Source organism: Rhyacophila brunnea, unplaced genomic scaffold, assembly GCF_057557595.1.
Source record: "Rhyacophila brunnea isolate RB1 unplaced genomic scaffold, BYU_Rbru_1.0 scaffold_17, whole genome shotgun sequence".
NCBI lineage: Eukaryota > Metazoa > Arthropoda > Insecta > Trichoptera > Rhyacophilidae > Rhyacophila > Rhyacophila brunnea.
The window spans coordinates 31,611,299-31,633,598 of NW_028232827.1; the positions used below are offsets into that span (position 1 = coordinate 31,611,299).

Genomic DNA, 22,300 nt, shown 5'->3' on the forward strand with positions numbered 1-22,300 from the left:
AATGTCGTGAATCGCGGAGATACCGGCTCATTAATTTATTATTCGTCGTAGGAATGGTCAATTATTGTCCAGCACGGTGAATTATTCTTCACACGGTCAATTATTACTCTTGCGATGAATTATCGATCGCGTGTTCAACTATTATCTGTGCGATCAATACCTTAATCGTAAGTTAATTAATTGTTGTTCCAATACGCTTCTGTAGTGACTCGTATGCGTCACACCCTGACTTGATGACACCAGCAGACTACTGTAGATACATGAATGAATCATTCCCTTTGTAAAATCGTTCATGAAAAATCTGCTACTGCAGGGCTTTTCTCATGGGCAGTAGGCGCAGTTACCACATTCTACGGTTATATGACGATTCTTCATATTTTCACATACCTACTTAATGTTATCGAATACCTTTTAAAAGCAGTATAAATCTTTAAAAAATCTATATTGATATTCCTTTTAAGGCTATACCTCAGCTGAGACATGATCTAAAAAGATCGTAACTATGCGACGCGCGGATTGAGCTAATGACGCGTGCCGCACGGAACATAATTTATCATAAACATTCAACATGCATCCGTTTAGTGCTGTGTTTATTGTTATATTAGTAATAATAATATATTCATTGACATGTTTTCTTTTTCGAGTACAGGCTTAACGTTTTTTAATCATCTTTACACGATATAAGAATATATTCTTACGACGCCATCACAAAAAAAAAATCGACGTACTGCCACCTCGAATGCCGCTCGGCGATTGGCAACGAATGCGAAATTTCGTCTCACCTATTGTTGAAAATACTCACCCGCGTGCGTATTATAATATTTTGATGTTATCGATCTTCTTAATAGCTCATGGAATTCTATGTGATACAAGGAAATAGTAGGAATAAAAAATATATGATGACCGTTTTCATATAAAGATATAAACAAGAGGATTTAAAATATGCCGTTTGTTGTGATTTAGTGTAAACACAGGCATTTCGAAAAACGCTGAAGATATGAGATGATTAAATTAAAATTCTAAAAAAAAATATAGTTATTTTTCAAGAACATAGTTCAATCTTTCCAAATGATCATAGTTTATTGCATTCATTAGAGTATTGTCTTCGTTTGGTGCATGTAAATTTGTGATATGAATTGCGATTATTTGCCGTTTCACTTATGTATATACAAAAATGTGCTCAATAACAAAAAAACTTCTAACATAGGGGTGGCAACCTTTTCGGACATGTGGGCCACATTCAAATTTTACTTTTAATTATAGGGTCAGAAGTGTGCCACACCCAATAGTAAAATATCGCTATTTTGTTTCACGTTTATTAATATTTTAAAATTATAGACACTACGTATTTATTATTATTATTATTGTGTGTCAATAGGTAACCACTTTCAATCTAGTTAATCTCTTATGCTAAAAAAACACAAATTTGTGAACTACCGTATTTTTTCTTCTGAACGAAAAAAATTCGGCCTCTGTATAAGCAAGTTTACATATTAAACTGTTGAAAAGAAAAGGGACGTAACCCACTCATTTCAAATTTTACAGTTGGCACAAAAACATTTTTGTTATGGTTTTCGGTCAAATTCAATAGACATAAACCTTCAGTGCATGAAGATAATTATTTTGGTCTTTTATGTTACTAATCTGAGGTAATTAAATAAAAACCGGTGCTTAAGTCTTCTTTCCCACTTCACTTCTATTAAAAGAATTAACTGTATAATATTAGCTAAATTTAGATAATACTTTTTGCAGCTAACATCCTTTGGGCACAGTGTGTATTCAGTTGTGTTCAATGTTATTATCCAATAAAACATATTTTGAAAAAACTGAGGGTTAATGTCTTTCTTTCTACAGTCGATATCTTATCTGACAAAACTGTTTTAACAACATCTATTATTTCGCGAAATCTTCTTGTATGTTTCCCTGTTAATTGGTTTTTTCTTGGGCCTTTCCAAGTTATATCCGACCTTTGACCCACTGGATCATAAAACTGATTAGGTAGAAAAGGAACTAGTGAATCTCTTCATCACTTGCCCTCCCTTATTGGATGATTATGTATTAATATTTTAGCAGACCAAAATTGTACCATTGACAGATGACAGATCATTAAAAATCCCATGAGTATGTTTTACTACTTTTCTTAGTTTTGTATTATCATATTCTGAGGAAGGGTTCATAGCAAGAAACAGCTGCCAATGTATATATCGTGGGTATACTGCGAATAAGCATTAAGTCAAAAATACTAGTTTTGAGATAATCGAGTTTGAAAGTTTCTACGGTCGTAACGTATTTTACATATATCAAAGGCAAATTACTTTCTGCGATATTGCTTTGAGTATGACTTAGTGCAGTTTCGCACGCAGAATTTTGTGAATATAGCCTGAGAATGACAGAAGCAAATGCACTAAGTCCATTTAGTGCCTTTTCTCTGAATATAATATGTATGTCTTTTTGACTTATAACATAAATTATCTTCGACAGTTTTATAGATATGACAGTGTGTGTTTTTGTAAAGATAAGATTACCTCATCATTAAGTCAAAACAGCAAAATTTTGACTTAGTGCTTTTTCGCAGAATACCCACGATATTATCTTAATATTGTAGAATTACTATTAAATATGAAATGAAATGTGATGATTGCTAATTCACATACTGTCATTGACAAAGTGAGAGAAAATTTATGATAATTAATAACAATTCAATGATAATTCATGTGTGTTTTTTTAAAATTATTTTTAATCTGTTTTCTCTTCTATAAAAATACTTTTTATGGTAGGTAGTGTATATTATTATTATATTCTCTGTGGTTGATTATTTGTTTTCAGATTATGTCGCATTAAGATTAGATTTAGTATCATTTCAAATGTGTACAATATTTTCATTCAATTAAATATTTATTTTCAACTAGCTATCTATATTATCACTATTATCAGTACATAGCTTAGTAAAAAATATTAAATTATCTTAAAATATGATCAGGTGTTACAACATAAAAACTGTCCATCCTTGCAATCTTAATAAAAGGTTTTTTTTATATCTCGGTTCTGGCAAATATATTATATCAGTGCAGAAGACATAGTGAAACTTGCTATAAAAGTAAATGAATTTGCAATGGAAGATGAGTTTTAGCTAATTTAATTATTAGCTTTACTTCAGCTTCGCTTTCATGATAAAAACTCTATCTGCATAGAAGGATTTCTTCAAAATCTTCGGGTCTTGGTCTTCGTGAGATTATTAGTAATATGTAGATATCCGTGTTTTCTGATAACCAAGCCAAGACTTCAACGTCAAGTTGCCATTTTATTTATTATCAACAAGCAATACATTCAATGTTGCAAACGCAGAGAATATTATTTTTTCTATATTCAACCGTAGGTACTGAAAACGTTAGGTAATCGCCATCAAAAGTTCATATTATAGACCAGTGGTGGCGAACCTATGGCACGCGAGATGATTTTACATGGTACACATTTGAAGAGAAAAAATATCTATAATAATAGTAAATGACGCATTGTATAAAAAATAGCAAATAGCTAATTTTAAATATTTAATTACATTGATCTGTCCTTAGACTTTATGCGTCACATATAATATTATCGCAGTAAACTCATCAGGTGGCGGGGAATGCCGTGCCGTGAACCTCTAATTTTGATAGTTTTACAATGCTTAAGACCACTCTAGCGAGAGAATGCCTCATCTGATAGGAGCAATTCTAGTGTCAATTTGTGCGTAAATAACCAAATTAATTAATACATTAACAAACAATTTCATTTCTACCCACAAAAAATGACTGCACCAAATAGGACACAAAAACCTGGTGAAACTAGTAGTAGTAATTCTGGCAAACAGTTTCAAAATTGGTGTACCGAAATGTATAGCGTAATTGAAAATGTGATAAAGCTATATGTGCGCTATGTTCTGTGAGTTGTATCTAGAACATCGTCATTTTTGAAATACAATTTTTAAAAACTATTTTTTTCCCAAATGTGGGACATTTGAAAAATACGTAGAAAGGTTTGCTAACCTTCTTATAGACCAACTCCTATATCTAGCCTTCTACGTCACAGCACTGCGCTGACACTGCTGCATTATGCGGTTAATACGCGCTGATACTATTAAGTCACATGCTCTTTACGTGTTGACTTATCATAGCAGATACTTTGGCACTATTGAGAGGAATTAAAAGCTCTCTTTTCTGTTTTTCCTCCTCACAATACTTTTGCATTCGAAAAATGTTCCTTGTCTGCTTCCGCAAAGGTTTAGGCATTTTAATGTTAGTATAACTCCACACGATATTGAACACACACTGAATTATTGGAGCGAGTAATGAAGTAGCGGAGAAAGTACATCCGGGGGAGGATTTTAGTTCCAGAAAAGACCATGGTGAGGTAGAAGATTTGATATAAAAGTCGCACTGTACTCCGGCTATTACAATAAATTCAATATTTGATATGAGGTCATTCATAGAATTAACGTGTTACATACTTTTGGGTATTATTGTTGACCTGTTTTGCCTCACCCCCTACAACAGACAGCCCCTCCCAACCCCCTCTCACAAATCATCATATATTATAATATCATACCTCTCTCCCCAGTAGGACGTTATGCCATCTTTATTATTTTTGTATGGCATTTGACATGTATTGCTGGCATAGTTGCTGACCTCTGTACTGATGCAATGTTTTCTCTTTCATTTCAGAGCCTCTTCTATGAGATCCTGAGCGGGATATGGGTGCGCAACGGGCTGCAGATCAAGGGACAGGCCATGACCTACATCCAGGCCAACTTCTGTAACTCCATGGTGGACATGGACATCTATTTCCTGCAGGTCTGCGCCTCCCATTTGCCCAAGGCGCAGTTTCTCGACATATGCATTAATACGTAAGTCTATTAATTCTAACATTAGGAAAAACAAATGAAGAATAATCACATAAACACGGGGAGGTGTCTTCAGTTTCTGCCACCCCCCAGGAATTAAAAGAATATCACAAATTATTTAAATGGATGGAATATTACCTATTTCAGTAATATTAAAAGATGTGTTTTAATATTGCCATGTATGTATAAAAGATGGGACAGTCTATTACCTTAGAAAATAGGTTGACAACACCCATATTTTTTATATTCCTATCTAGAGACAGACCACACGGTATTATTATATATTATTATATAAGGTTTCAGATCGATATCGACAGCCTTTTTAAGAACGTTAAATAAAATCGACACTTCCATTCAAAATCATCATTTTTCATTGATTCAAAATCAAGTATTTTAATTTTCAACAATGCATGCATGTGAACCTGCGGCACAATATCATAACACACGCACGTTGTGCTAAATTTTGACATTCTCATTTGTTCCAAGCAGTTTTATTATTCCCACATTACACTTACTGTACGCATCATACTGTCCAAGTACAGCTCGGATGTAGCATAAGAAAAATATTATTAGGTAATGGAAAGTCTTTCAAAGTAACAATTTCATTATTATTCTGTTGTCAGGTTTGGCGTCAGCGAATGGTTGAACATGTGCACGCTGACTTCGGCACAGGAGCAGGAGCAGGACACTATGCTCGAGGGACTTCTCACATTCCTGGCAATGATTGTCTCATCTAGAACAAACATGGGTAAGATTCCGTCTTATATTTATTTCAATACTAATAAAATTTGTGATTCGAATATTGTCTGAGTGATGGTCCACAATTGAATACGTGTATTAATTAAGGCGCTAAGTACCAAAAAAATAAAAACTGACATTTTTATAGAAAAATGTTCTACATACCAACGCCAATAACTTCAACTATAGTCTAAGTGCCTCAAGCAAGTCAAAAAAATACAGCAAAATAGTTAAACCTGTCGACGTTGTAAGTCCGTTGGCGTGTTTTATTTATAATGGTGTAAGTAGCATTGCAGTGGTCAACGGCATTCAATATGAAATAGCTGACGATGGTGTGTTGAGACTTGCGAGTTCTTAATACTTAAAATTATAGAAGCTGCCGTGATTGCTTCACACTGTAAAACTACATTTTTCAAAAGGTCTGCTTCATGAAATTTTACTGCAATGACTCGGTATTTTGTAACTACAGGCAATACTACTTTTTGGTACTTAGAGCCTTATTTAATACACGTATTCAATTGGTAAGCGAAGGTGAATGATAATTTTTTTTTATATACGCATTCAATATAAATGTTTAAAACTTTTCGATATATGCAGTGTAATAGCATCTATCTCATTTAGTTCAGGGTGCTTATGGCACTACAAAGATTTAATTTCAAGTGTTATTTTCTATAGAAACACACATTTGGGTACCTTACAGTTACAAGCAGGTGTAGATGGATGAAAATTCTCTTGGCTACGCAACCTCCATAAGTGGCTCAATATTCGAGGCGCTGGGATCTGATACGATTTGCCCGAAAAGCCAGTTGGGAGCATCCCTGTACTGTAATACTGTCGATTGATGCGTTACGATTTTGTTATTTTTTTAATTACCTTCAGATGGAAGTTTTACTAGACCATTATTTTTAAGATAAATAGTCACATAAAACACCGATAAATACGTGCATAGGTTGTGTAAACAAAACAACAAACTTTAAATCGCCAGAGCGCGAGCTGCAATTAAATTTTTGGGGCTGCCAATAGAATAAAGAAATAATAATTAACTTTACAAATACAACCACAAGTAAAATCGTTTGATTTGAAAATCGAACTGCCTTCAGTATTGCCAATATGAAATGTGTATAAGACTCCTTTATCTAGAGTCTAAATTCGAAAGATGGCATTAGGGCGCAGAGGAAATATCCTGATGAATCAAAAAAGTTTGGAAAATCTCTGGACTGTAACTTAATTAACATCATATTCAATTTGTGTGAATGTTTCAGGCAATGATGAGCTGACCCAGTCCCGCTTGGAGATCAGCACACTACTTGCAACGGGAGATAAGACTCATAGCCAACTCCTAGAGTTGATGCCTGAACGGTCCGGGAACGCGCACACAAGGAATTTTGAGACAGTCCTCAAAGAGGTATATTATCAAGTTATCATATTGAGTGTCATCTAGCCGCATCATCTGACAGTAATATTGTTGTGTTTTTTATTGGTTATAGGTCTTCTAATAAATTGTTGTCTGCGGTACCAACAAAGAGATGTTTTTTGTCGTAGTAACAGCTATAGGGTAATAGCACCCTTCGTCTGGCGTTACTGCAGACTGTACAGCCACAGTCTGGATTATTTTCGTTGTTAAAACTGAGAAATTTTCGCTTGGCTTCAAGTTTTGCAATATTCAAATCGTAATATCTGAAATAAAATGTGTGTTCATTAAAAATCTGATCTTTATTAATACATTATAATATTTTGAACGTACATAATTTGAAAACATTTCCTGCATACCCACTAGAAAAAAAATAACACCTGACAGGACTTAAACCTGTAACCGTTAGATTCGCGCCAGTGTGCTTTTCCAATCAAGCTACGGGCATCCTACTTAATTACAACGAATTTAACTAGTAGTTTTTAGAAAAATATCCATTTTAGAAAGAAAAAAAAGCACTCATTGTCAGTGTGCTTTTCCAATTAAGCTACGAGCATCTTACTTAATTATGACGATTTTAACTAGTTCTTACATGAAATGTTTATCAAGTTTGCGTTAATAATGTTGGTTATCAGTTTTAGTATATTAAATCAAGGTAGGTATCAATTAAATGCCTTAATTATTACCAACCAACGTCAAGGATCACTCCAAATATTTAGTTTTTAATAATAATGTAACATTCTCAAATCTTGTGAATTATTTGTTGAACAAAAGAAATAGTTTATTACATCATATTTTATTGTTATTTTTATCATTAAAATGTGGTGTGATTACTTCTTACAAAGGTATGTGAAGATTTTTAAATGATAGTTATATAATAGTTTTGATAACATAAATTTTTCTGTAAAATATAAATGTGTACTTAGTATATTGGAGCTACATAATATGTGTTTATTATCAAAATAGAATCCTTAAGAGGGGGCTCAAGAGGAGGAGATTGAAATATAATCTAGTATCAAAAGGACATCGGCGTCGTTAGGACTTTAAATCGATATTTTCGCAAAAACCACTAATCATCGGAGATTTTATTTAAAAAAAATATATATTATTGGCATTGTCGGCAGTCTTACACATTATTATTTGATAAACAACTGCACGTGTCCGCCGATCAGAAAACAGGGCTGTCAAAATATTATATCCATTAATATTTTTAAAATGTTAATTTCGTCATAGTATTATTATTACCTAATTCAAATTGAGCGTAGGTTGATACTCAAATACTATTATAGTATGTTTATGATTTCGAGAAAATAATACGATGATATATAATCCATATCAATTATTTGAAAACAATACATTTGCATGTAGGTACATGTATAATATAGTGAAAAGGTCAGATACCTGTTTAATTTTCAAGATAACATCAAAATTTGTATATACTTACCTAAATGAAGAATATTCGACATTCATGAGTGAGCACGGCTCAAAGCTATGAAAATGTGTTTTTTTCAATTTGAAAATATTTTAATTGTGTATTATTTTATTACAGATTCATAATACGTTATATAACTAATACAACATACTGTTTTTTTCTATGAATAAAAAAGACTGGAAGGAACATATTGTGTCACGGCAATCAAGAAAGACCGGAAAATATGGCCAACAATGCATGATACACAAACATAAAATACACAAAATTACCTATTTAAGTTTACCGCACACGTGCAGACCACACGATATTTGTTTTCGCAAAGTCATCGCTTTCCAAAATGGCGAATTTGGTTGCCAGTTTTTATGGCGATGAATCAGTATGTTCCTTCCTGTCTTTTTTTATTCGTAGGTTTGTTTACTATGTACACCAAGAAATTTCCATTTATAAAATCCAAAATGAGTTTTGGAATATAATGCAACTAAAACTAGAAAAATTCTATCATGGGTGTTTACTTCTTGAATTAGTTGACCCCAGAAACAACAGGTCCATTCCACTACGTGAACCACAGTGGATATTATGCAGGGTCCACATTGGCAACATGTCGCCGGCAACCTCGTTAAATTTTACGATAAGTATGATAATTATCGTAAAATTTATCGAGGTTGTCGCGCGACATGTTGCCAGTGTGGACCCGGCATTAGATGCACAAAACTTGAATAAAATATATTATAAATAAAATTTAAAAAGTACAGTATAATTAATTGCGTCGACAGCCCTGGCGTCGCCCGCCAGTCGGATGGTCTAATAAAAAAATAATGTATCTAGTGACTGTATGTTAATAATTATTTTTAGGCACTCATGATATAAATTATTTCGCCCATTGCCTTTACATGCAATAATGGTTCTACCTACCACTTATTTCACTAGTATAAAAGTGAAGTTGCGCAGTCAATAAAAAGTCACTTTCTTTTTATAATAGGCAGACACTAAATTCTACGTTTTAAAAAATATGCATTAGAATTAAACAATACCTATTATTTTTAATACGTAGGTCCTAAACATTACAAATAAACACTATTCATTATTAATGTTTTTTGGATAGCACATGAAATAAAAATGTAGGTAGATATGCATTTCAACATCCTTCGTATGTTTAATTCTCGGACAATTTCAGGTTAAAAAGTTATTAATATATTATTAAGTTTATATTGTGGCAACCACATAATTGAAAATGTCACCATCATATTGGTTGCAATACTTTATCCCAAACAGTTGATTAACAAATTGAATTTAGTAACATTTACGTACCTACCTATATTAGAAGATATTATTTTTTGATCACCCCATTCTGTCTTCACGTCGACCGTGTTTATGATTTAAATTTAATTTAGAGACCATTTACATTTGACACAAGCATTGTCGGCGACCTTTGTATATTGCTAGTAGACCAACAATTCCGGACCACATATAAAAAAATCATATTTTCAATTCTCAAGGGCAATTCTGTAGAGCTTACCCTTAAGACAATAAGCTAACGTGGAACACAAAGCATTGACATACTAATAATTAATAACCCTTCCTATAAAACAAGTGCGATTCATGCCATCAACGAAAACATAGAACGGTTGCGCAGGAGGCGCTAAAACAAAACAATCACTAACTTGAATGTGAGAGCAGCCAGTTTGCTGTTTGATCATTACTAGAGACCGGATTATATGCATCTGCATATTTAGCCCATTCTCAACGATTATTGCATATTTTACCTAAAATCTAGTGATGATGCATATTTTCGCTATATTTTATATTTTAAGGCCATCAAAGGTGTAGTAAATGACTTCGATAGTGCAGAAACTATGGCAGTTTGTCAGTCCAAGGAAGCATTTAACGATTCTAGTATAAAAAAAAACATATCTGTTATTAGCACTCATTTTTTCCGCATCCTGCGAGTATTAAAAAGCTTGAAACTCAACCTTTGGCGTTGACTGAATCTATTCAGTTAGTGAATAAAATCTGCCGAATAAACTCCGCATTGCTAGAGGTATTCCCGTCTAAACTTAGAGGGAAGTTTGAAAACATTTTGAACAAAAACCCAGGCTTAGAACCCAAATTGATAGTTTTATTAATGGGACGGGTGAACTTTTGCCAGAAACAATAAGTGCTAACCATAGCACCCAAACTCAAATATTGCCCAGTTACCTCAATGGATGTGGAACAGTCCTTTTCCACTTATAAAAATATTTTGAGTGATCGAAGACACAATCTTACTACCGAACACTTGTAACAGTGCCTGATAGTAACAAAATGTTAAATAATTGTTAATTAATAATTATCATCGATTTGATTTTGAAATAAAAACTAAAAATTAGTATCTTTTTATTATTTAATGTTCCATATTTTGACACTTTTCATGCAAATTTTAAACATTTTCATGCATATCTTCATGCATATTTAAAGCTTTTTATTTTGCATATAATCCGGTCTTTAATCATTACGCTAAACTAATATGCATGTTGATAAACTGCAATTACTCCCGGCCAGTTGCACATTTGCCAATCATTGCCGTGAGTGTAGGTTGTTTTAAGGTTTGATATTATGTTATTATACTCTTTATGGTTACAAATTTGATGGCACCCTAGCATACCAGTTGGAAAATACTGATCTATACTAATAAACTTATGTATTTTAAAAATTAATCTTTTCAGCTATCATTTTACCGTTCTCCGCCGCGCTGTTCGGAAACGCTGGAGCAAGGTCAGTTTGCCCCGCGAGCCGTAGTGTGGGCTTCGCACTATGATCCTTTACATGTCTTGCAGAGAGCCGTCCACAGGAGGGATTTCCAGAATTCAATGGACAGATTTACCGCCTAGTACGTGTCATTTTTATTACATTTACATATTTTTTTGTTAGATTTTAACAATATGTGGAGTTATTGGTTTTTGGAAATAGACACCTTATATACAATACATACATTTTTGTGTACCTACCAAATTTCAATTTTTTGCTTTTGTTTCCGGGATTTGGTTGATTTTGAAGGGGTAGATGGTTAATATTGTGTGATGTCAACAGTGTGCAATCATCGGGCCTGGCTCCGTCCAACTGTAACACGGCATCGAGCAGTGCAGCGGCAGGAATCCCAGCGCCCACCACGGAGGCCACTTCGGGGGCCACAAACACCAACAACGGCCGAGCACCCGCCCTCTGGCCACCTTTGAGGCCTGCCAAAGCACCTCCAGCCGGTTCAGGCTGCGACCCCCGACAGGTGGTGAGATGCGGAAGGTTGCACGCTGCCCTGCTGGCCGTGCTGCATCGCGCTGCTCACAGAAGACGTCCTCCCCCGGAGAATGTGCTGGCGCTGGCCGTCTTCCTGTTGGAAGTGGCCGCTGACGCCGAGAAAGAAGCCCGGGACAATGGGGAGCTGCCAACCGAAGAACAGGTCACTATATTAATAATAATTAATATGATATGTCATATCGAGGTTTGAGAAATGAAATTTCATAAATGACAAAATAACAAGTTTACAGGAGGGGAAAAAAACTCTCCTGCACATAACATATTATGTGTTTGATATTTGATATTACAAATCAATGTCTTTGTCATCTTTAATAGTGAATATGTGTATGTAGAATGAGGATTATTTACATGTATCTGACAGGTGGTTGGCGGCAAACAAAATGATGCATTTATGAATTTTCATTAGTTGAATAGTTCACACAGTAGATTCGAGATTTCGTTTCAAACATATTTAGGAGCTAAATATTTTTTTAAGAACTTTCAGCTTTCATCAGTAGATGCCAAGCCAATACTACCAATATATTCATGAATACAAAAAACGTAATTTGAACAAAATGTCACTTACATGGTATCGTTTCCTAACCCTCAATATATATTATATATATTCTTCTTCTTTAAGTAGTGTCTTATCTGGTCTCGTTTATGTTGGTGATCATCTTTGAAACACCTCTTCGGCACCTCATATTCTGGTTGATCTTAGACATTTTTGGACATGAAATATAATAATATACATCCTATGAATATTATATTATGCTCATTCATCACATCTGATTCAGACTTTCTCGGCAAATGACTACATAAGGCTCCTTGTGATTTTTGGTTATTCTTCAAGCTGAAATTACCGCTGAAAGCGACCCGATAGTCACGTGAAGACATTATGCAGAACTCGATTGACTATTTTGAAAGGGATTATGCTTTTAGTTCTCCACATGAGTAATTGTATTTTTCCCGGCCAAATGTCGAATACTTTTTGAACAAATATCATATTTTAATTATTGTGCGGATCAAGCAATGACATATCAAATGGACGACTCACTTCATACCCGGCGCGCACGAGAAATTGTGCATGAAAGTCATTCACAGATGTATAGGTAGATGTCACGTGACCATTGACGTATCCGTTTCCATTATGCGATACAAGCTTCGAGAATTTATAGTAATATAACCTTTATTGTAATGGCGTATTAGTGTCATGACTCATTGCGTTAGAAACAGATTCTCGGTTACTTACGACTTCTCGGAGATTAGACGCCAGTGAGCTCAGCGAATCACAGGCGACTGACTGTCCAATGGTTCCTGTCATTCAATTGCATTGAATAAACATTCATCAATATCTTAAAATGGCATTTTATAAATAACAAATAATACTAACACTTGCAAAGTGATATCCCATCTTTCTTGGAGTGTTTAGTAGATTTTTTTACAATTTTTAACTAGGCACATTGGCATTTTGTAACACAATAATAACGGTGGAGTCGAAACCTGACAGTCAGAAATTTTGTATGGGCAGACCCAGCGGTGTCGCCAGACCGCTTGCAAGCAGAATGTTCATTTGAGCGTAGGGTACCGATATTAAAATATGAATTTCGCCATCCGGCAGACCCGACACAAAGTGAGTGTCATTTTATTTTCTAGATGCTTCGTCCATATTAATGTCATTGGGATCAAGTAATTTGAATCAGAATGAAAATAATGAATATGATGCAAATATTATTGTTACAGTCGCAAGTATGTCAGTGGAACTGGAGTGCCAGTAGTCGAGGCCTTCTGGACAGCTTCTCTGGAGATCATTTGGGAGAGAACTGCCGCATGTCCATCGACAAAGTCACCACTCCCTTGCCCCTGCCGCTGCCCCTCGAAAAGTTTTCCACTACCAACAATACAGACAGTAGCAGTGAGTATATCCTACAGTTGATTACAGTACATTCTGCAAAAAACCACTAAACCAAAACTGTATAAAAAAAAAAACACATCCACTCTTTCTGATAATGAGGAATAATATTTTATTGTGAATTCTGATTTCTCTCAATCTTATTAGAGATTAACCACTGCCCCTTATAACAGGCACATTGACCATAACAATTAACCTTTCGAGGCTTTCTTACAATGCAGGCACACACGGGACAGTGTCTCATTTATGTATAGTGCGTGCAGTATCGAGGCATTGGTTCTGTGTTCTGTCCGGGACACGCTCAGTAATCATCGCTAGCACCACATCTTGAATACCTCAACGATTTTCGTCTTCTTGCCTCATAAAGTCCAGGATTCCACTGCTTATATGAAAATGAAAAACAGCAAGAACTGCAATAGTGGATAGCCGGATCATTTATTTTTTGAGATATTACAATCTCCATACAGGTGTCAGTTGTTTCATTTCGGATTGGGTGATTGTCACTTTACATTTCATTTCTGTACATCACCATTATATAAATACAATTTTCTTTATTGGTGTGATTCAATCAAGCGAGTTGTTTATGTCACATTCATTATCGTGAGGCACCTCATTTGTTATCCAGTGTTAAGATATATTATAATGAGGGTGTAGCATGAAAATGCGACAGGTAGCTGAAACCATTGCCTCACGCCTGCTCATCCATTAATACCAACACACAAACGCCTGTCTATATCTACATCTGTCAATAAGTCTTATCTACAAATTTGTGACAAATGATACCATTTTAACCTCAATTTAACAAATAAGATAAAGATAATTTATTATTTTTATCGTAGTTACGGTAATTTATGATCGTATCGTATAATGTTGTAGGTGATTCGGATTGGGACATCTCAGAGACGGAGAGCAATGAGAATGGGGAAAGGAGAGCCGCCCTGGGTGGGGGTGGGGGTACAGTTGTGTCGGCGGGCCCTCTTTTGCCAGCCAGACGCCAGCCAGCTCTTGATATTGATGAAGATGACACTCTTGTGGATGGAGCACGCGCCGTTCTCATGCAGGATTACGTCATGAGAGACGATGACGAGATATCACTGCAGGTCATTTTATTTTTAGATCACCGTTTATTGTTTCTCTCAAATCATTCTTGTGACATGTCTACTGCAGAATGTCTTTTCTTATCGATAATATCTTTTTTTTGTGTTACTGTGATGAAGCAGTCGCTTAGCGTCTCTAAGTTTACGTGTTAATTTTGCAATCTGTGTTTACTCAGGTATCAACCATTCGGAAAAAGAGTTCTTTTGCCAAGAAGGCCCATATAATATATCTGTTTATCCTCACTTCTAAACAAGATATTATCTTGTTTAGAAGCGAGGATCAACATCTATAAATATTTAAAAAAAAAAATGCCGATATGTTGGTCTTTGAAAATATCTGTAGGTACCTACAGTCCTGCTATTAATTTTGTTACATTGTCGTTCAGATTTCGGGAATCAATTACTTTGGATTATCCACTTTTCTTCAAGATCATTCCAAAATTTTTCTGTTTAGTTTTTCAATCACATTTTTCCATCCTGTTAAAAAGCTTTTTCGGCTACTTTCCGTTTAGTTTTCTCAGAGACTTGAAATTCAGTACACAGGTGCTTGTATGTTGACATTGCGTTATATTATTGATCTTATCGATGTGAAACCTTCACTGATAATATATTCCCCATAGAGGGTTTCCAACATGGGTGTTGTCGATCTACTTTTTGAGATAATGGAACTTAAATATTGCATCAGTGTGCACCGCTGTTGCGCGTGTACTGAAGAGAGGAGGTCAAGTCCCATTAGTATAATATATAATGATCTGTTTTAATAAAACTATACTCATTTTATGTGCTGTAATGGGTTGTTGATTTTTCAGGAGGAGTCTTACCAATTAGCGCTCCCGCCTGCGGAATCCGTCATTGGAGACAACACGCAGATGACGGTTGCTGTGCAAGGAGACATGTCTGTTGTGCCAGCTGCCCACGATGGTAACATAACTTCTCTTACAGATAACTTTGCTCGCCAAAAACATGATTACATGAAAACATTTCTATTAGCTTAGTTAGATCTACATTTTTGTATTAAAATTTATTAACATATCTCATCACATTGGTAATTTTTTGTTTTATAAAATTAAACCTCCTGCAACCATGTAGAGTAAAATTAAATCATTCCTTTCTATACCCAGCGTTTAACAAATTCTAAGCAAACTAACATCTAAGTAAATACAAATGACATGAAGCTGTCAATCCTCCATTTATTTCAACCCATGAAAGCCTTACATCCTTTTTTAACTCAGGTCAGCTGATATATATATATAATTTATTCTAGTATCGGAGATGTTCCCTTCGGAAGGCGCTTCGAGCACTGTGAGCGGGGTAACTGGAGGAGGATCATCAGTGGTGGGCGGGTCTTCGCTGTATCTGCACTACGCGCGAGTTCAGCCTGCCCCGCCTCCGCCGTCCATCTCCGTCTCCATTCCAGTTCAGCCTCTCAGGAGGTGCAATACCAAAGCCAAGAAAACTATCGATAATGTGAGTTGCAAACATATTATAACTATGGGGTTGTTATGGAGATTTCTCGTCTCGAGAAATAATGAGATTCTTATGAAATGTCTGAGACTTTGACGATTGTTCGTTATCGTAAAAGATTTTTGTGTTGTCAAACGTGTTCTTCCCCCTTCTTTGGTTCCTGTTCAAGCTCGTTGCAGAGACCATGCTCAAGAGAACTATTTCTCTGTGACTGTAGGTCTTTTTTCAGTTTCACTTTCATATATTCGTCTAGTAGTGAAGGTTTTCGTCAACATCGTTGACAATTTTAACACCATTTATTTTATTCAACTAATGTAGCATTCTTTATATTGTCCATATAATATACGTTATATAACTGAAATGCGGAGTGATCCGGGCGTCGGTTAGTAATCAAGGCACTTAATTGATTGTACCTGGATTTAAAACACGAAAACCAATAACTTAAATTAACGCAATTTGATAAGCATTTTATGTAAAAACTACTAGTTAATTTCGTCATATTTAGTCATAGGTTTAAGTCCCGTCGAGCATTGTATTTTTTCAAATAGTAAGTGTACAGTGGGGAACCCCGATATACCGTTCTCACATAAATCGTTTTCCTGAACGGATAGTTCATTTTTGAAAGTCCCGCCAAACACCTATAAGAACAATGTTAAATAATCCCGCATTAACCGTTCCCCAATCTATCGTCTAAATATTAAGGTCTTGTCACAAATATTATCCCGATTGACCGTTTTTGTGGAATATTTTTCATTTTGCTTTCGTAGAATAAAATTGTCTATGATACATACAGACCTTTCAGTCGCGTCGCTTTGTTTGCACAGGTCGGTCGACGCTCAGGCTTGCCTCGCATCTCGTATCATGAATTTTTATAAGTCGCAACTGAAATGCCCCCCATGAAGAAAACTAGAACTCTCGCTGAGAAACTGAAAATAATTCAAGACGCCGAAGTTTTTTAACAAAAAATTACATATTCCGCATTATCGTTTATTTTAGGATCCCTTAAAAACCGTAGAATCGGGGTTTCACTGTATTGTGTTTTTAAATTATGGGTGTTTAACCTCAAACCATTTTTGATTTTATTTATGTCATTCTCTGGTTAATTTATCACTCTAATATATAATAAAAATGAATGCTCTTTTGACTTGACTATGTTTGATTTCAGTCTGTCAGCCAGGAGGATGCCAGAGTGGTGCCGATCAACGAGTCCATAATATCTCTTCTGTTGAAGCTACATTCCCAGCTGTCGGGCTGTCTGGACAGTTTTAGCTTGGAAGACGAGGGTACTGACGCCACGGCCACTGTTTCCCCCACTCACAACTCCACCACTGATAACCAAAGCCAAAGCAATATTAGTGATAGGCGCTCCCAGGCCGAGGGAGACAAAAACACCTGTGAGAGCAGGATAGGTGAGTTTGTATTTATAACTTAACATATTTATATTTTTTTGATCCATGTCCGCTATTTAGGTGAAAATATGGACACCTCCAAAAATCCCTGTCTCCTGGCGGTTTTCCTATAATTCTACCCTGTGGGACGCCGGAGTCCTAATGAGACTCAAGGTATCAGTAGCCGAGCCAAGTCAAATCTTCATCTCAGATGTGGCGAAAGGCTGCGTGGATCATTCTCTTATATTTCCATTTCTGACCAATAATTGTATGTATTGTGTTGTATAGGTGACGGCCCCCACTTTATCGGCAACCTGTTGCGCAAACTGTGTGCACTTGACCCGCGTTGCGCACTGGAGGTGAGCGGCGTGCGGGCTGCGCTCTGGCCGCGTCAGCGTGAGAGGCAGGCCGAGCAGAAGGCCAGAGAACAGAGGGAGAGGGAAGAGAGGACCAGAAAAGCTAGAGAGAGACAGAGAATCCTTATGCAAGACTTTGCGCACAGGCAGAATGTCTTTATGAAACGAGCCATGGAATCAGGTAAGTTATCATTTTCTACGAAAATCACTTGATGAATATATATACACACCTTAAAAGAAAATTTGTTCAAGACTTCAATGACTAGAAGATACATAATAATATGGAAGAGCCTCTTCTAAGTCTTGAAAAGTATTGAATAAAAAAATTATTAACCTTTCTAACGCGGCAACTGACTTTAGTCAGCCTATACGCGCGAGTCATCCGCGCGTCAGCTGACTAAAGTCATTTCGATTTTCGATTGCCTAGTACTCCTTTCGGCCAGGCGCGAATAATTCGAACATTGATTTAATTTATTCAGAAATCATCCTTCTCTTGACATCTGTCAATGGATAGCCTAAACTTTTGTTCTATCTAATTTAAATAAATATTTTTCGGGAGCGTGTCTTGAATAAAAAAATATCAGTCATCGGGCCAATTCAAATTTGCCGCGTATATAGTGTCTTATCGCTTCTTAGTGCATGTGCGTCGAAGACATTTGACTGACGTGTTTGTAACGATACGAGTTTGCGATATAATAAGTTATATTGTTTTTTAATGATTGAAAAACTATTTGGTGCGTAAACTGTTAAATAGAATATTCGAAATTTACATTGATCAAAGTGAATTTACAAAATATTTTTACAAAAGGAATGCTTTTGGAGATTGCATTCATTCGCCTATCTGCTATTATATTATCCGCGAGTAAATAGTTTCGGAAAATAATTTGAACAAGGTGTCATTTAAATATACCTAGGAGTCCGCGATTCAATATGTCTCTTTGTTTATCATTGATTAACATTTTTAAATACTATTTTCTGGTTATAGAATTAGGTGAAACAGACAAAAATTATTTATTTACCCTAGTTATCAGCCATTTATAAAGAAAAGACACGAACAATCAGATGCCCGTTCCCGCATAAATGCGGAAATTGTCGTATTACGCTACACCAGGTCCCGCGCTACTGAATTTTTATACACTGCGCGGCAAATCATCGTCTGCTGGTGTGAGACAGACACTTGAGAATTATTTTTTTCGTAACACTATTCAAAAGGGTTTGATTCATGACTACTATTTTTTTTTATGGAGAATTCTTCTTATATTTATAGTCGAAAATAACTCGAGTTACTTACTATCATGTCATTATAATAAAATAAGAGATTACCTATTCTAGTACCAGTGGGTCTATTCTATACTTATCGACCGCTAAAGTGATAAAGTAATAAATATTATCATACTTAGGGTAGGTTTGTATCAAAATGTTAGCACTTATTGTAACAATTACACGAAGTTGGTTTTTATTGTTGCAATAAGTGCTATATTTTAACAGCACCTATCTTGCTGCTGTTGAAATATCGCACTTATTGCAACAATAAAAACCAACTTCGTGTAATTGTTACAATAAGTGCTAATATTTTGATACAAACCTACCCTAAGTTTGATACTATTTATCACTTTAGTGTTCGATAAGTATAGAATAGACCCACAGGTTATTGAAGTAATATAATAAAAAAAAAAACAAATGAACTTGAAAATAAAATTGTGGTGACTATAAAGCATTTAGAAGTGCAAAAAGTGTTTGAAATTTAATATTTTACGAATTGTAATAGCCTAATAGGTATTCGAAAAATAAACCGTTTTGTTATAAACTATGTGTCATTCGATTCCATTCAGTTCGGGGTCAATGGTAGGTACAAACCAGGCACTGGTGGTAAGTACATTACTCTCAAATAGCCAGTAGTTCTCAAGGATGATTTATTTATACTCGACCTGCAGTGCTGCAATGTGTATGGGAGTTCAAATAAAAGTTACACAGTTTGAGATGTCCTGGATGCTATAAAAATGAGCTATTTATGACTGATATTTTTTTAACACACTCAACAAAAATGCTCATAAAAATCATAAACCATATTATTATTCATTATGTGTATGACATATTTGTCGAAATCGTAGCCGTAGACTATAATACTGAACTGTTCTTACACTTGTTAATCTGTCATCGACGCATTAGTCCAGCACCATTTCGTAAGTGTCATGGCGCCGCTCGAGTAAGCCGGCATTTTTTCAATGAAGAAATCTTGTTCGTGATTTCTTATCAGTTTTAGGCGACGAATGTTTATTTTTAGAGTCACATAAAATATTAGGTTCTGTCATAATCATTTTTGAACTTGACTCCGATTTTTTACTACTCTATTTGTGTATGTTTGACTGACATTTATTACGATTTATTGATGCTTGAAATAACAACGCGCACTGTTGTACTAAGTCGGGATTCGTAACGCTTAGAAAGGGTTAACATGTATAAAGGCGCCAAAAATTTAAATTTTGAGAAATCGAGACATTAGCTATAAATCAAACTTAGCAATGTTATTACCTACTAACATATGCAAGGATGTTTATTGGTTTGGCAGCTTAGCGGTCAGAGCCCTCGCCCAGCAAGTGATAGAGATGTTTGAATACCACTCAGACAAAGAGTTTTCTATAGTCATTTCCAATACACATATCTCTGAGGCTTTTTCAAATCATGTACCTATTTATCGGTTTATCAAAATTTATTATTGTAGTGGTTTCTGTGTTAAACAATTTTGAATTAAGTGTCGTAAAATACAGTGTCGAACATAAATTTCAGATACATGTGAAATTAATATATATTTCTCTTGGTCGATGATAATAATCTTTCATTTCACCCTTTTTGTGTTCACTGATTGTCTTTGTTGTACAGTGAATTAGTATTGATATATTTTTTTCTGTTTTCAGAAGAATGCGGAGGAATGGAGTGGCAAGATGAGGAAGAAGTAGTCTTAGAAAAAGAATATGACTGCATCATCTGTAACACAACTTCACCTAGTACCGAAACTAATCCCATTGGTCTTGTCGTTTTACTTCAGGTCAGTATTCACGAATATGTTGACTTGGAAGAAACGATAGTAGGGATATCTTTAATGTGGCTCATAAACCAGGATTTTAAATCTCGCATCTTGACTCTAATGCTATATGGGATGGGGGGTTGGATAGTTGAATGGTCCATTTTTTTATCCCAGCATACTTGATGATCGTAAATAACTGTTATTCAACTTATAATAGCTAGAAGAAAATTTTGATCATTTTTTCACAGTCAGTCTTAATCCATTAATGTCCCAGGTGCCGTGTGAAGTTTGAGAATGAAGAACTTGGGGTATATTTGTGAGCTAAGCCTTAATAATCTGTAGACTAGAATAAGAATGCACAGTCATAAAGTCAATAATACATTAAGTCATCATAAAAAAAAATATTTATCATTGCAAATACAGAACGCAAAATGTTGCAATTTCTCCAAAATTATGACTCAATTACAAACTCCAATGAAAAGTTTATCTAATACAATTGACTATTTTATGATAAAAATAATATTGTAAACGTAAATGACGATTCTGGTTATATTATAATAATTAATGGTGGAATGTGGTCTGTTGACAGTCGACATCAGTGGTTGGTCACCGAAGAAAAGCGAGCGACCGAACGGCGCTGGCGCTGAGTGACACCGAACGGAAGAAACAGCTGCCTCCCAGAGACAACACCCTCGCGGCCGACCATTTCAGGAGACACCACGAGATGGATCAACTATTTGACAGCGTGAGTTCCAATATCATTTTTTTTTAAATTACTATAATATCCATGCATATGTGAGCACCGATAACAAACATTGGTTAACACTACGCTTTAGGCACAATATGTATACTGTATAGCTGCACAATGCTGACATGATAACTTGAGACCGTGGTGAGGGACAGCAACTCTTGTAGGCACCACATGGTGTCTATGGTCTACTTTAGAAGTGAACGCGGACAATAAAGAAAAAGAATAAATAACAATAATCATGTTGTGCTTCGATAGATTAAGTGACAGTATCATGAAACTAATATAATTGGCTTATTAAAATATATTGCAATTATCTCACCTGATCGAATCGTTTTTCGTTTTCGAATTTTTATTTTATTTATTACAAGCTGAATTACCCGGCCTTGCTGTAAGGGTGTGATTTTATGGTATTTAATATTTGACAGGTGTGCACTTTTTTAAAAAAAAATATATTTGTTTTGAATAATGATATATTAAATTACTTATCTCGAAAAGTAAATCAATAATGCCCATGTTTTTTTGCATTTCTATGTGAAAACTGACCATGAGGAATCCATCGGTAAAGGTTTCAAAATGA

At 35.2% G+C, this 22,300-nt stretch overlaps 1 protein-coding gene across 1 annotated transcript in view; it reads left to right on the plus strand.

Annotated features, from left to right (window-relative positions):
• Positions 1–22,300, plus strand: part of Ubr3 (Ubr3 ubiquitin ligase) — a 186,993-nt gene that overhangs the window by 152,419 nt on the left and 12,274 nt on the right. Inside the window, exons 11-23 of the mRNA XM_085944479.1 lie at positions 4,701–4,882; positions 5,503–5,627; positions 6,880–7,022; positions 11,163–11,326; positions 11,527–11,893; positions 13,474–13,645; positions 14,519–14,742; positions 15,549–15,660; positions 16,004–16,206; positions 17,369–17,612; positions 17,880–18,128; positions 20,863–20,993; positions 21,562–21,717. Of these exons, the coding sequence (XP_085800605.1) occupies positions 4,701–4,882; positions 5,503–5,627; positions 6,880–7,022; positions 11,163–11,326; positions 11,527–11,893; positions 13,474–13,645; positions 14,519–14,742; positions 15,549–15,660; positions 16,004–16,206; positions 17,369–17,612; positions 17,880–18,128; positions 20,863–20,993; positions 21,562–21,717 (2,472 nt within the window). The remainder of the gene's footprint in view (positions 1–4,700; positions 4,883–5,502; positions 5,628–6,879; positions 7,023–11,162; positions 11,327–11,526; positions 11,894–13,473; positions 13,646–14,518; positions 14,743–15,548; positions 15,661–16,003; positions 16,207–17,368; positions 17,613–17,879; positions 18,129–20,862; positions 20,994–21,561; positions 21,718–22,300) is intronic.